The sequence below is a fragment of the Micropterus dolomieu genome, linkage group LG07 (genome assembly GCF_021292245.1).
Source record: "Micropterus dolomieu isolate WLL.071019.BEF.003 ecotype Adirondacks linkage group LG07, ASM2129224v1, whole genome shotgun sequence".
Classification (NCBI taxonomy): Eukaryota; Metazoa; Chordata; class Actinopteri; order Centrarchiformes; family Centrarchidae; genus Micropterus; species Micropterus dolomieu.
Genome location: NC_060156.1, coordinates 16,877,920 through 16,893,125, shown reverse-complemented (window position 1 = coordinate 16,893,125; position 15,206 = coordinate 16,877,920). Strand labels below are relative to the sequence as shown.

At 41.4% G+C, this 15,206-nt stretch overlaps 1 protein-coding gene across 2 annotated transcripts; it reads right to left on the bottom strand.

Annotated features, from left to right (window-relative positions):
- Window positions 1–1,389: 1,389 nt before the first annotated feature.
- Window positions 1,390–11,817, bottom strand: sik1 (salt-inducible kinase 1). Of its 2 annotated transcripts, XM_046053495.1 has the most exons (15): window positions 11,683–11,817; window positions 11,350–11,461; window positions 10,582–10,785; window positions 10,339–10,455; window positions 7,313–7,376; window positions 6,974–7,135; window positions 6,313–6,437; window positions 6,093–6,216; window positions 5,770–5,990; window positions 5,341–5,490; window positions 5,120–5,230; window positions 4,753–4,978; window positions 4,407–4,658; window positions 4,097–4,286; window positions 1,390–3,935 (listed from the first exon to the last, which is right to left on the bottom strand). In XM_046053495.1, the coding sequence occupies exons 3-15, from the start codon at window positions 10,732–10,734 to the stop codon at window positions 3,422–3,424; spliced, it is 2,409 nt and encodes an 802-aa protein (XP_045909451.1). In that variant the 5' UTR covers window positions 10,735–10,785; window positions 11,350–11,461; window positions 11,683–11,817; the 3' UTR covers window positions 1,390–3,421. The 2 variants fall into 2 exon arrangements, with proteins under 2 accessions (XP_045909451.1, XP_045909450.1); XM_046053494.1 differs by lacking the exon at window positions 11,683–11,817 and having other exon boundaries at window positions 11,350–11,571.
- Window positions 11,818–15,206: the final 3,389 nt, after the last annotated feature.

The window sequence follows — 15,206 nt, the reverse complement described above, 5'->3', positions numbered from 1 at the left end:
AGCAAGCAGGAGAGCTGTTTGGCTTTTCCTTTTGCTGTTGCGTCACTTGACTCCCACATAGCCTTTCCTACCAGACGTCAGACACCTGTCCATTCTTCGTTTTATGAACAACCGGCCAGCAGGAGGGTCATCAGGGTCCAATGCATCATCACTTTGCGTCACAGCATTATCATAGGGTGCCAGTGCATCATCAGTGTGTTTCATCAGCAGTTAGTGGAAGAGGATGAGTCATAATAAAATGTTTTCTTTGTTAGTGGCAGTATTTTCGCCTTCTTTATTGTCCGTGAAATGACTTTACATAATACCCGTTTTTGTATCCAGTCTTGATGAAATAATACAACTCTGCAATTATTCAAGCAGCTATCAAATGATTGAATGATAAATAAAACAGTATTTGTTTTGCACCAGAAATATTACTAGTAGTCTTTATTGTTACTGATGATTACTGGTAATATTGACTCACTATTAATGTTAATTAATTGTTAATTAATTAGTATTAATGTCCTTTTAAGAGACAGCATCATTATTATTGGCATACTGCAGATTGAATTCACATTTCCATGTTCTATGTGAAGATGCGGATAATTAAATTGAATGGTTTTATTTGTCACAAGGACAGTAATTAAAAAATAAAAACTATAAATAAGTAATATGTTTTTATGTGAGCTCTCAATTTTTCAGCATATAAAAATATTAAATGTACATAAGCCACAGTTGTAAAGCAAACTATCCAATAGAATTTTTTATAGACTGAAGTGCAAATACAGTATGCAATGTGTATGGCAATCCAAAGGACAACAACAAGGCAGAGAGCTATCATAATTATGCGTTTACAACTTGTGGTATATAAAAATTATAAAACATCCAAGCTCTGATATCTCCTACTTGGCACTTACTAATGTGGAAATGTTTGTAAACAAAACAAATATGGACTCCACAAACCAGCCAAACACTATCCTTCCATTTCTCAAGTCAAGTCACCTTTATTTATTTATTTTTTTCTACCATTCATTCTGATGTAAACAACTGGAATAATCCATTGCTGAGGGGGCATAATTCTCTTATTATTATTTTTAACTAAATTTAATATGAATGAAAGTGCATGAGAAGCCCTGTAAAAGAGTTGTTAAAGTGTAGTAAAGGTGTCTACAATTAACACAACAGTAAATCTTTCCAACTTATGGCTTTAAAAAAATCAAACAACAGACAGTTTAGGAAGTAAACTTTATTTAAATAAATAGCAACATAAATAAACAATCTTTCTTGAACTAACATTCTCTCTTCTTTCTTCTTCTCTTCGTCCCTCCACACACACTCATGCACACACATACACACAGACATGCACATGCTCACACAGTCAAGTAACAAATCAGAAATAAGAAAATGAAATACTTATCATTATCCAAAGTTTATCAAAAATGGTCATTTTACAGATTTGCATCAGGGTTCTTAGTGTATTGATTTTGTGAAGGTTTTCCATCCAAAAAATCAGCAATAAGAAATATGAATAAAGTGCAATTCTTGCTCCTGTTCACACAAGTTCAAAGGTCAAATTCAGGTAAGAGCGAGAGGTCTGAGAAGATATCAAAAGGGGCTTCTGACTGAATGGCCAGTAACAGAGCCATTCTTCTTTCTTTCTTCAGTGTAGTGATCAGACATGGAGACCTCTGATCGTGGGTTTGTTCACATAAAGGCACAAGTGTTGGTAGTGAGTGCAATCAGCCAAAAATAGTTGGATAGAAATATCAACACTGCATGTTTCCAACGTAGGACTGGGTTTGGAAAAACACTGCTCTTCTACAAGATGTTTCACAGATGTGAACGAACTAAGATTACAATATTACACATCTCTTACAGTTTTCTAATGTCATCTGAACTGACCGCACAAAAAAATCAGCTTGTTGCAGGTAAGTTCTACCTATTTCTAGTCACATGTGGACAACATCAACATCCAGCACAACATGGTATTGCTATGTTCAGATTTTTTTGTTCTCCTTTTTCCTTCATCTTTTCTAGAAAAGTACAAAAATTAATACCACCATGGTCCTGATAGCAGATAGAGATATTAACAACATGTAGCATTAGGATTTGGTGGCAGCGGGTGTTTTGTCACAGCAAAAGCTAAGGAGATCATGTGAAAATGTTAGCTAACCACTGTGCTACAATTTCAAACAGCATTCAAGGTGAAAAGTCAGTAGTGTGTCTTTAGTAGATCACCATGTCTTGTGCTGTTCACTCTTTGGTAAAACCCAAATTCTTCCTTTCAGTTAAAGAACGACAAGCATGCTGCGTGAAGAAACAGCATTTTGAAATGCCTTCAGTCTCTAATTTCTACAGTATCCTGTTATTATGTTACAAAACTAGTACCTGTTCAGCTAGCGAGCACGGCAAACAAACATATTAAAGGTAATAACAACAATAACCTCAGGCAAATCTGCATGTACATTTTGATCATCCTATGTAGAGCCTCATCTTTGTATTTCAATGTGAAATATTGCACTGTTCCCATGAGCTTTGTTCTGTCCATATGAAAATCGTCATTCCTCTGATATTCTGGGATTTATGTTTGTCTGTTTCCAAATTCTTGCCAAGGAGGTAGTAAAAGCATCTAACAGGAAGGTGCTTATCAAACAAACGGAATACAGAAAGATGTATCCACATATGTAAGGTGCTACCAAGCTGACCGATGTACCTGTTGTGCTTAACTCAATCAGCAAGACACTATCTTTCCTTCAGTTTTGGCTGATGAGGACATAGCAGTCTTTTTGCAGCTTGAGGTAAAAGCAGCATTTGCGTAGCACAGAGGGGAAAAATATCACAGTTTCAATACTAATCAAAATCAACTCCTTCAGTGAACGTTGTAAGCTTAGGGCACTATACTGCATGTTCATTGCACTGCTACAGAGAAATGTCTCTTTAGAAAGGCGAACAAAGTGGGAAATATGGAGAAAAAAAAGAAAGATTTTGGTCTTCTGTCCGGTCAAGTGAAAAACATCAAGAACAGGAAATGACACAAAAAAAGAATGAGGAAGAAGGAGCCTTCCTGTATTAAAAAATCATATCTTTAACTTAGACAGCATCAAAACATGTGAGACATAACTGTATCGGCTAACGTCAGCTCTCATTTTATTCAGTCCATCAGGAAGCTGGACGAGAGTCTTTCATTATTGCTTCTCTGGCTGTCTGTTCCGGGTTCAACACCTTGTCCAGAGTTTGGTTATTGCTTAGTTTTTAGCTTATATGTTAACAAAAGCATACACAACATACACACATGTGTGGACACATTCTCACATGTGTACCGCATGTTCTTAAATAAAGTGTAAATGTGTCGCTTGAATCTACTTTTTGTTCCGTCTCCCCACTTTTGCTCTCTTTTCTTCTTCCACAGAGAAAACATTCACTGGTCAAGACGGCTGATGTTTCACTTCACCATCACGCAGCTACTGAGCTGCTGCGCAGCCAGACCCAACTCCTGCATGTCAGGATCTGTGCTGGAGGCCGAGCCCATGTTCCACATTGCTGGTTTGGACGTGATGGTGAAGGTACTCTGTGTTGTGGACTGAGGGTGCTGTTGGAAGCTGGTGTGGGGGTGAGGGTGGGTTTGCTGGCTGATGTGCAGACGAGCCTCAAGAAGGTAAGCAGCGGAGGCCACGGGGGACAGAGAAGAGGAGTAGCAGGATGAGGAGGATGAGGAGCAGCCAGAGGAGGCCGTCTCGAGGGTTTGTTGCCAGGGCCCGTGCTGTAGAGCCACTGAAGCTTGCTGAGGAGGCAGGGCAGAGGGGGTGGGGGTGTCAAAGATGGAGGCAGAAGCAAACACGGTAGTAGGCGGAGGTGAGGGTGACTGTTGCTGGGCCAGAAAGAGCAGGGGATTCTGTGTAGGTCCTTTCTGAGCCACTTGGACCTGAAGCTGGGGCTGGTGCTGGATCTGTAGCATCCTGTAAAACAGAGACGATGAAACTCTATTAACCACAGGGGTTTTCAAAGTCTGACACTGTGGGCTCCCCCCGCCCAAACTAATTCAATGACTGGCCCCACCCCCAGTTTGAAAACATCTGATCTACAAAATCTCAAATAATTATGTAATAGTGTGCCTCACCTTTGTTGGTGCAGCACCTCCTCCAGCATGATGCGGTGCTCAGAGAGGGCTGGACCCAATGACCCACGGCTGCCTCGGTTACAGGAGGCTGGTGGTACAACCTGCCTTGTCAGACCCTTGATCTTATTTAATCCCAGAAGCCCTTTAGTGCGTGTGTTTTTCCTCAGCTGCTGACGGAAAGCTTTGAGGCCTGTGGAAAGGCATAGGAAAGTGTTACACAATACTCCTTTGATCCTATAATTTGACACATTGGACATGGCAAAAATGTAAATCAGAGTGGATAAATGATTTCATGACCATGCCCCTGTACCTTGTGTGAGGGAGGTGTCAGAGGCTCTGCGACCCTCCTGGAAGCTGGCAGCTGGCAGGCTGCCCTGGGCCTGGGGCAGGAGGTGGGAAGAGAGAGCCAGGGGAACTCCAGTAGGCAGCAGCGCTCTACCTTCAGCCCCAGAGGCCAGAAGAGTTGACATCTCACCCATAGCAGCCTGCGGGGGGGCTGGACTGGATGACGACTTCAGACAGCTGTCAGAAGAGGCACCATCTGAGGGACTGACCACAATACCTACAGAAAAAGGACAGGGGAGAAATTAAGACTCTGTATATCTGTCAGCGTGGGGATTAGCATGTGCTATTTTACGTATGTGTGGCATACTTACATGGAGGGTTGCACTGGTGGAAACGGGCCGAAACCTCCGCCAGAGTGTGTCTGCGGGAAGTGGTGGTGGGAGGGAGCAGGGGCCCGAGAGTTTGTGTTGCCTCCTCCTCCTCCAGGTCCCTGGGTCGCACCTCTTCGCTGATGCTCGTCTCCAGCAGGCTGTTGGGTGAAATGGAGCGGTTCCAGAGAAGTCTGTTCAGGCTGGCCTCCACTGGAAACACCACCCGCTGTAACAGAAGGAGTTGTTAGTCACTGATTGACAGAGGACACATGGGGCACAGTGGTCTATTAGTAGATCAGGGTGGAGGGTGAAGTCTCCTAACCTCTGAGCTGCTGAATGCTGTCAAGTTTTATCAAAATATGTTCACCTGGAACAATCCACCTTGCTCATACTCCTTCTCCGAGTACACTGGAGGAGTGCTTTTGGCTGGAAGTGAAAATGCTGTGGTTCTAAAGCTGTCGGTGGACTCCATGATCACCTGAGAGCAAGCAGAAAGCACACAGGATTTTAGACTTCAAGTACAGGCTGCAGGCTAGATCGGGACATACGTACATCTTTAAGCTCAATACACCCAGCTGGAGTGCTCACCTCTGGGCCTGTGGAGTCGGAGGTGCTCCTGGGTCTCTGGCTCCAAGTTCCACACTGGCGGTTCAGCTGCTGAGCGCGATGCTCTCTCACTCTCTCAAGCAGCAGGTAGTAGATAGCAGAGAAGTGATTGTAGCTGCTGCTCTGCAGAGACTGAAGAAAAGGACAGAGAGTAGATTAGTGGCTTTGTCGCTTTGTTTACCTTCTGTGGCTCTTAATGCCAGCTTATATCCATCTGGTCCTCTCTTTATAGCTTTGTTTAAGTCTATTTCTCTGAAAGTCAAGTATAATATGTGTTCAATCTTGCTACTCCAGTGAAGTATAATCTCTTTGGAGATTTCGCCAATTCTCCCAACAAAGTGATATTCCCAAATAATTTTAAATCTTAAACCTCCACTTTCTCATTACCAAACTTTTTTGGTGTTCCCTCACCTCAATAGTTCTCTGGCGGTCGATGCCCAGTGTGTTCATGATGCCCAGCACAGGTTCACTGTAGTCCCCCAGGTTTGAGTTGTACTCTGTCAGGGAATGGCTAAGGGTCTGGTGGGCGGCTGTTGGGTCTGCCAGCATCCAGCGGTGCTGCTTGATCTGGTCCATGCTAATTCTCCTGGCTGGGTCCACTACTAGCATCTTACGGATCAGGTTTTCACAGTCTGGAAGATGTAAATAAGGAATGAGTCTTGGATTTAGAGCTTTTTGAGATTTTGACAGAATCAGTCAGTTGCAGTAATTGCTATGATTTGTTGCCACTATACCTTGGGACATGAAGAAAGGGATTCTGAATCGTCCCTCGGTGACTCTCTGTCTGAGTGCGGGAAGGCTGGGTCCATCAAATGGAAGAGAGCCGCAGACAAGAACATAAAGCACCACACCAAGGCTCTGATAAGAAAAAAGCAAACAGGAGACTATTAGCATAAGAAAAAATGTAATGCTTGATTGAATAATTCTGTCTATATTTTCCTTGTTTAAGCTTACCCAAATATCCAACTGAGGCCCCTCATACTCTTTCCCTTCAAAAACTTCAGGCGCAGCATAAGGCGGGCTGCCACACCATGTAGACAGAGGCTCCCCTGCATTGTAGAAGTTTCCAAATCCAAAGTCTGCAAGACAGACACAACGATTTTGTTATTCAAGCTTGTTTGTTTTCTCTAAATTCCACCGTGAGGACCTCGGGGCGCTGGAACACAAGTGTGTTGATTTTCACAACACCTAGATCTAGAGAGATTCATAGAATAGATCAGATCAAGCTAACATATCGCCTCTCACACAAAAGACCAGTTGTCTTGCTCTATTCAGAGACTTAGGCTATAATATATCTTTATGCAAAAGGTGTCTGTTTGTGTGCTAATTCCCCTGATTTATATTAACCTTGGCAAAGGGTTTGAATTATTCACACTTAATTAGACTTTACAGGCAGCACAACAATGATTTAATTAGAATGGTTTAAGAATCCCAAAGCTGCGAATACTTTCTTCAGGCAAACATGAAGACAATACAAAAACAGCATGGAGGTAGAGTCAGGTTCAAAACATTGATTTCTAATAAAAGTAAATTAACACTGTCTCACATCGTACAACACCTTCTTGCCAGCAAACCAGTAACCTTAGTAACAGTAAACGGTATATGGCAGACATACCAGCCAGTTTGATGTTCATATTGGCATCCAGCAACAGGTTCTCGGTTTTTAGGTCACGGTGGACGATGTGGTGTCGATGGCAGTAGTCCACGGCTGTAAGAATCTGCCAAAATTTCTTTCGTGCCTCATCTTCACTCATACGGCCATTTGAGGTCAGGTGGTCTGGAGGGAGAGAGGATATTTTAGTTCTAGTCCATATTTGAGACAAGAATGTTGTGGTTTTCTATCTATTACTATCTATTTTTTCTATCTATTACAAAGAGTATTACAATCAACAGATTTAGGCTACATTAATTTCTACACTTAAAAAAAAAACCTACATTTGAAAGCTGAACTCACCAAACATTTCTCCATTCTTTGCATACTCTGTCACAATGTACAGCATGTCTTTGGTCTCCATGACCTAAGAGAAACACAGAGCGAAAAAGAGTTTAAACCAACTGGGTCATTGGCAGCTGGTGATGACGAAGAATACATTTTCAGAGTAAAACTTGCTCCAAGTCCTTCAGTGCAGCTCACTCCAGGCATCTCTGGGCATGAGACATTTTCTAACCACAAAAATCCCCTTCTTATACTTCTTCATATTCTTGTTCCACACACACACAAAAAACCAACACTCTGGCTTTCCATGAAATGCCCTGTTGCATAAGCCAGCCGTCAGTGACTTCCTGTGTGAATTTATATCATGTTGTAAAACCCATTCATATACGTAAACAAAAATCCAGAGGAGAAACATGTAAATGCATAACATTCACAGACAGACTAACATCAAGCGGTTGGAAATGTTTTCCATGAGGCTGACACTAGTTGGCAATGGATAATAGTGTTGAATTTCAAGCTACCCCTATCTCTTTAGTTCTTGGAAATGGAAAGATAGATTCGCACGATCTGTTCATGGACGTCTCTTGTGTCAAAAACACCAGTGCAATCACTCAGTGCCCTGCGCACTATGCAAGACACAATTCCCAATCGTTTCCTGGAACTCATAGAAAGCTTCCATTTCCCAGGAGAGCACAGACAAGGACAATGCAGTTGAGCAGAAACAAAGGAATTTTCATCAGATGACAAAGCCCTGTCTGGGAAATGCTGCCGGCCAACTTTGAATTAAATGTCACTAAATTCCACTGAATGGTGGAGATGAACTCTTTTCATTTCTTTTCCCCTTTAGAAAACCAAGCAAAGAATGAATCAATACACAGATGCCTCTAAGCGGGGAGTAGTCTTTATCTATGAGATAGGGCAGCTCTCTGGGGCTCTGTCACCTTGAGGTGCAGCTGACGTCACGGCTCTGAAGAACAGACAAGGCACGTCAAGGGCCCTCAAACCATCCCAGAAGGAAGATTAACCCCTTAACATCCATATTTTTTTGTGCCATAAAGTAGCTTTATGGTTGTAGAAGCTGTATAATGTTTACACCGACCCAAGACGCCATGTTTTATGGATGCACGTTAATGTCTTGTTTTATACATATTATATATTAAATATATATTGTTTTATATTTTATTCTGACAATTCAGCTTGACATATTTGGTATCTTCTCACACTAAAATTTAAAGGGTTTAAAGGGATAAGGCAGGAGAGTGTGATTAATACAAGGTCAAAGAGAGGCTAATACAAAGAGAGAGGGAGAGGCTGCGATGATCTTGACTAAATAGGTAAAACACATTTTATTCTCATGAGACCGGTGGAAGGAGCAGCTGATTTATCAGGCCCTTCTCAGACTGCTGCCCCAAAAAACTCCACAGACAATAAGAGGATGTAACCCTTGGATCACAAGATGCTCTTATGCCACTATCCTCCCTTTGTACAGAAAAGAGGGGCCGCAGTGGTAAAGAGGATTGCTTACCATCATCAAGGACTAACCATCTGACTAGCATCACCTCAGACAACCCAAGGGCACGGCGAGATTAACAAGGATGCATCACATGCAGGATACAAACAGAGGTCATCCCTGTTAGACTTCAGAGCTGTGATAGCATCTTTGACAGGAGCTCTCTCTCTCTCATTATATTGTGGAAAGAACTGCATCGAAGGTGTCAGGGTTGACAGTTGACACAGCCATATTAATAACATTGTTGCATTATAAATATCAAGGTACTGAGCATCATTATACTAGGGGCTGCTACTAACAAATATTTTCATTACAGATGGATCTACTAGGTATTTTTTCTGTTAGTTAATCATTTGGTCTATAAAAAGTAAAAATAGTGAAAAATGCACATCACAATATCCTAAAGCCTAGGGTGATGTCTTTAAAGTGCTTGTCTTGTCTCACTGTCACACAATGATATTTAGTTTACTTACACATAAGACCAAAAATAAGCAAAATTAATTAAAATTAATCAAAATACTTGCCAATTATTTATCTGTTAGTCAGCTGATAGTTTAATTGGCTAATAGTTTCACCCCTACATTGTACTGATATTTGATGCGAAACACTGTTGGGGATTCCAAGGAATAATGTCATGCTCTTAATTTTGCAGGCATGACTTCCCAGCAAACACTGCTCAGCTGCTTAAAACCGGACATGAAAAAATCCTCAAAAGTAGCAAAACAATCCAGAGTTAAACAAAGGGCAGAAAAACTCCAGAGTATAAAAAAGAACAGGCATGGCATGCTTGTTTGCGTGGGTGTGTGTTTCTTGCCAGACGCGTGCCATGGCGCTCACAAAGGCCAGCTGAGGTAGGTAAAAAAAATCGGATTTTTCCCACTAAGTCTTTAATTTGATTAGGACTAAAGTAGTGCTTTGTGGGGAGGCCCTCACGTGATGTGCAGACACATTGCACTTGGCTTTAACAGATGCTAATTGGGCTTAACATTCAGACCTGGGGACCCAACTTTAACCAGCTTCTCTGCTTCCCATATCTCTGTAATCACTTCTACGATAATATAACAACACAATGCATCTGAGAAGTGCATTGTTCCCAGCATTGCCTGATTATTCTCCCTCCCTCTTACACACATGCACCTGCAGACACGCACAGAGGGAGGTCAAAAGGGATTGCACTGTTGCTGTTGTGCTGAGCTTATGACTCAATGTGCTCTGGGAGTCAGCAGCTCACCAAAAGCAAGTACAAAGCACTTAAATAACAAAGGCCCATTATTTCTGCCACACATAATGGCGCTGCTGCATCCACATATCAACAATAACGAGGCACAATGCTCTGCACCCCAGCATTGTTAGTGAGGGAAATACATTTGTCCCCTTTCGCACATTTTTCCACACCATCACATTTCACTCTGATGCATGCATTCAAACTGGCTCCCCGACTGAATAACACACTGCTGCATGCACACACTCGCCGTTCAGCAAACACATGCATGGCCAACCGCAACACTGCAGAGGACTGAAAGATAATACACACCTGGTAGAGTTTGATGATATGTGGGTGGTTTAACAGCTTCATAATCTGCACCTCTCTGTAAATTTTCTCCAGGTTGGAGGGGTTCAGTCTAGTCTTGTCAATGATCTTAATGGCCACCTGGAAAACCAAAGGACAATTATAAACTGCAATTTTTTAATAATATATATACATATTTTTAAAGGTTATGCATCTTTATAAAACTGCAAATACAGTCACACATTTAGGAGAAAGAGAGCTGCTGACCTGTGTTTTGGTGACTTTATGTTTGGCCAGTTTGACCACTGCAAAGTTTCCCTTTCCTAGGGTGCGGATAATCTCGTAGAAGCCGACCTGCAGGGGCCTTCCCTGGGCAGGGCTGGACTGAGCCGCCCGACTGTTCTCTGTCATGATCACCATTGTGCACCACCAGTCTGCAGCTACAGTGTTGGGATAGTTCAAGGCTAGTACCTGTAGAGATAAAGACAGCTGTATATTTCATTGCTTTTAATTTTTTTTTTTTACATTACCTTCTTTGGTAGATGCTTTTGTCCAAAGCAGCTTTTAATAAGTATATACAGTATATATGTGTGGCTATGTTATGGTATGTATGGTGCGTCAGTGTGAAAACCTTGTAGGCTACAACAAATGAGTTCAGAGGGAGAAAGTGGGATACAAGCTTCCAAGCCTGGAGTGGGTGAGGTGAAATCCAAATGTTTAAAAGAAAATGATGTAGGCCTATTCATTTTATTAGGCTACTATTACTATTAATATGTGTACAAACGTATTCCAGTTCTTAATAAGGTAAAAACTGATAGATAGATAGATAGTATAGATTGATAGATAGATAGATTTTATTAATGTGTTAATAGCCATAATTCCATGTGTGGTTACTTTTTTACTGTTCAATTGAACCGATCAAATAGAAAGTAAAAGAGATGAGAATTTGGCATTAACCGAAAGAAAGCTTTGGGCTGGGGAAGAAAATTACAAAATATCGTAAAGGAAATTTCAGGCAGTAAAGTCTTGTCTTACCTTAAAGAACGGGCATAAACCACTTTCTCTCACAGTTCAGACAGCTCTCAGAGGAAACGTAAACCATTCCACAACCAGAGCGACGAATCAGCAACACAACAAAGTGGACAAACTGTGAAAAAAAAAAACACAAACACGCGCGGAGCAACTTTAGTCCTCGCGTCTTTACTTTGAGTTTAAAGAAGTCTTTCGGCCCGGGACTGCGCTGCGGCCGCTGTGTGCCTGTGCGCTCCGCCGGAATGCAGAGCACAGGGCTTCGGCACTCAGAGGGGGAACTCCTCCTCCCTCCTCCTCCTCCTCCTCCCTCCGCCACCATAACAAATTGATACCCACCTCATTAACGTCACACCCGCGTCAGAGCTCCGAGCCGGGTGCAAGGCAAGGCCGGGCCCGAGCGCAAGGCACGGGTTGCCGGGCAACAGCGCGGCTCGGGCTCATGGTGACGCGGGTGCTGATGGAGGGGTTGCTTGGAGATGGGGACGATGACGTCAGTCGTGGAGATGTGTCACCACGTGATGTTTCCCTCTGCCGGGCTGCTGCTCGCGGGCAGCCTCACTCTCACTTCACAGCCCGGCTGCGCGCGTGGCTTCAACAGAAACAGAAACAGGAAGCAACTGGTGATCTTCAGTTAGATGTGTTTTATTGAGTAAACCACATTATATTATATTATGTTATATTATATTATATCAAACTATTTTTTATTATATTAGGTCATGTTATACTATATTATATGAAAAATAACCTAACCTATGTCATATTTTTTTTTATTTAATCTGTTCTAGTCTATTCTCAGAACACTCACCCCATCAGCAAAAGTGAAAGCACCTGATTGGAATTTCCAGTATCAATAAGGCTACTAATGATTTATAGGTCAATTATAAGCAATGATAAATGAAACATCCCTTTAGATGGTGTTTATCCTTTCCATAGAGTACTGTAATACCGCAGTTGTAAATGCGAGGAATCCATTAATACAGGCTCATGAGTTTCTGACTTTCTAATAGTGAAGTCTGCAGTTTTGTGTTAATAAATTGCTGATAAATTAAATATGGTCCAGATAATCTGCAGCACTTTTCTGGAAATAAGTGGTCAAGCAGCCTAAAGGGAGTTTCTAAAGTCATTATTTATTACTAATTATTATTTTTAATTATTTTATTTTGAGGCAGAAAAGACTGACAAGACAAGATTGGCAGAGAAGACTGGCAGAAAAACAAGGGTGGGGCGAGCGTCAACAGAGAACGAGGAACAGAGTTGCATGAGAACCAGGAGACAGGTCGATACAGGCAATATGCACAAGAGCACACACAAAAACATCCTCATCTTCAATTTACACTGCCATATGCCTAAACAGCCTTGTTGTTGTATTGATGCATCCACACGAGTGGCTGATTTTGGGCTGTTGTGTGTGGCTTCCTCCACCTTTTCTTCTCCCAGACTGAGCAGCAGCTTAATGCTTATTAGGGATTTTCCTGTGGAGCTGCCAGTTTGCCAATCAAGATGAGGAGAAAAACAGTACGGGTAATTAATACAATGAACGAGAACACAGGTGATATCATGGGTGGAGCTTAAAGGAGTCTGTGTTTGTTGGGGGGATAATCCAGTTAAAAAACAAGATTCATGAATTGAAACTGATGTTAAAGAGCAAAATAAGCTGCCCCTAATTATTATGCAGTCAAGCTGAGAACATTTACAGGATATCAAAGATGTCTGGACAATCTGGCCACATTAGAAGAAACAGTTATAACATGTTTCAAAACAACTGCCTCACTGTCATTGTTATGCATATGACAGTAAAGAAGATGGTGGACATCCTACAACATTTCATAGTGTGCATAAATGTGCGGTGCACTGTGAGTGTAAATACCAAACATCAACCTCAGTAAAGAGACTGTCCTCCCACAGTCTGAAATGTTAAAGGAATGCAAACTGTATGCAAAATGTCTCAAGTGAAAGGTCACATAATATTGTGATGCACACTTAAAAAACCACACAGCCCACTCTTCTCCTCGTCTTGCTATTTTCATAACCAAATGTATCTACCTGGTGCCATTTGAATATCTGTCTCACTTGCACGTTACCTTTTTTTTTTCCTGAGTGTGGGCAAAGCAGATACAGTTATATAAACTGTATTTACCTGAGTCGTCTGACTGGACTTGACTAAAAAATCTTTGCTGAACCACAGCCACTGTAGTAATTACAAAGATAATGGTACATTGAATTTTACGTTATTTTTTTTAGTTATATGAACGCATAAAGTCAGCGAACATACCCATTAAATTTAAACAGCATCAATCAAAATTTTGCTAATATTGTATGTTGCCACCATCAGCTTGTCACGGCCTTGGATTCGAATGTGGTGTTTTTCTGTTATTTTGTTAATGTCTGTTCCTGTTTTACTCTTTGCCTCTGTGTTCTTCTTTAGGTTTGGTTAGTTGATCATGTTTGCTTGCTCTGTTGTATCTGGTTTCACATTTCCTTGTGTGTTGTCAGTAACTTTACTTCCTGTTTTATTTTGTAATCATTGGTGTTTGGTGTTTTTGTCTAGCTTTTTTTCCTGTCTGCCTTGATTCCTCATGTGTCTCACCTGTGACTAATTACCTTGCCTGGTTGTGTGTGTGTGTGTGTGTGTGTGGTGTGCCTCAGTATATATTGCCCTCAGTTGTGTTCAGTTTTTGTTGCGTTGTAGTCTGATGTTGAGTGTTCTGCCTTGATTTCTATTTTTCCCTGGATTTCCAAATTGTTCCCTTGTGTTTGGATCAACTTGCCTTTGTTGGACTTACCCCTTTGTCTGTATTACCTTGCCTTTAATTTGGACTTTCCTATAAGTTGAGGGTGATCATTTGAGTAAAGATGCAAATTTATCCTGCTCTGCTATTGTCTGCATTTTGGGCCCATTCCTCCATTTGTCTACCGTTGCACTGAGCTTATGTGATACAGCTACAGTGCTGGTCCTAAGTGAGGCTGTAGTGGTGTCTTTTATTGCTAATGAATTTAATTTTTCATTATGTTATTTTTACTTTCAAAAGTAACATAATATCATGTTAATTGGTAAACATTAGCAACATTATGTATGATTTGGTGTTTTTTGCAATTTTGCGTCCCCATTGTCATAAATAGCTAAGGACAGCTGAACACGGCCATGAGATCCATACTGAGAATACCGAGCTTGTTCTTATAGCTAGCATGCTTAAGAGTCTTGTTGGTGTGTGATGTGGCGCAGCAAAGCATTATGCCGAAAGATTTTCCTGCCCAGGATTTTAATTGCAATATAGGTGCTCCAGACCTGGAGAGGCAATGACAGACTATTAGAAGTCAGTGTACCATCAAAATGATTTTGAAGCTGTTATTATTTAAGATAAAATTACTACATAATGTGGCTGTAAGAATAAAGGCTTTTTATCTAATTTCTTAAATGGCATGCAGTGCTGATAGTTTGTGATAAAAATTCAATATATACAAATAAAGTGATTTATTTCCCCCAAAATTTAATACACTAAGCAGAGTTGTGAGAAATGTGTTGAATGTGAGCCAAGCCAGATTCTGCACAAACCAGTCTTACAGGCACAACTTCTCTTTCCTGGAAAGGAAGTACTGCCCTCTCTCACTGTTTCGCTCTCGCTTTCTACCTCTCTCTTTCTCACACACACGTGCATGCACACACCACTGCATGGCTTTTTATGATAGTCATTTGTTAACCCTCAACAGTCACAATCCATACACATTTTTTAATCTGTATAAGTGTGCACAATCTGCATCTTTGTATATATTCCTAAGAAAGAACTGCTGATGACGTGTTGTAACAGTCAATATTGATGCTGCAGAGGATCAGGTATTTCCTGTGTGTGCAGAAAAGATAA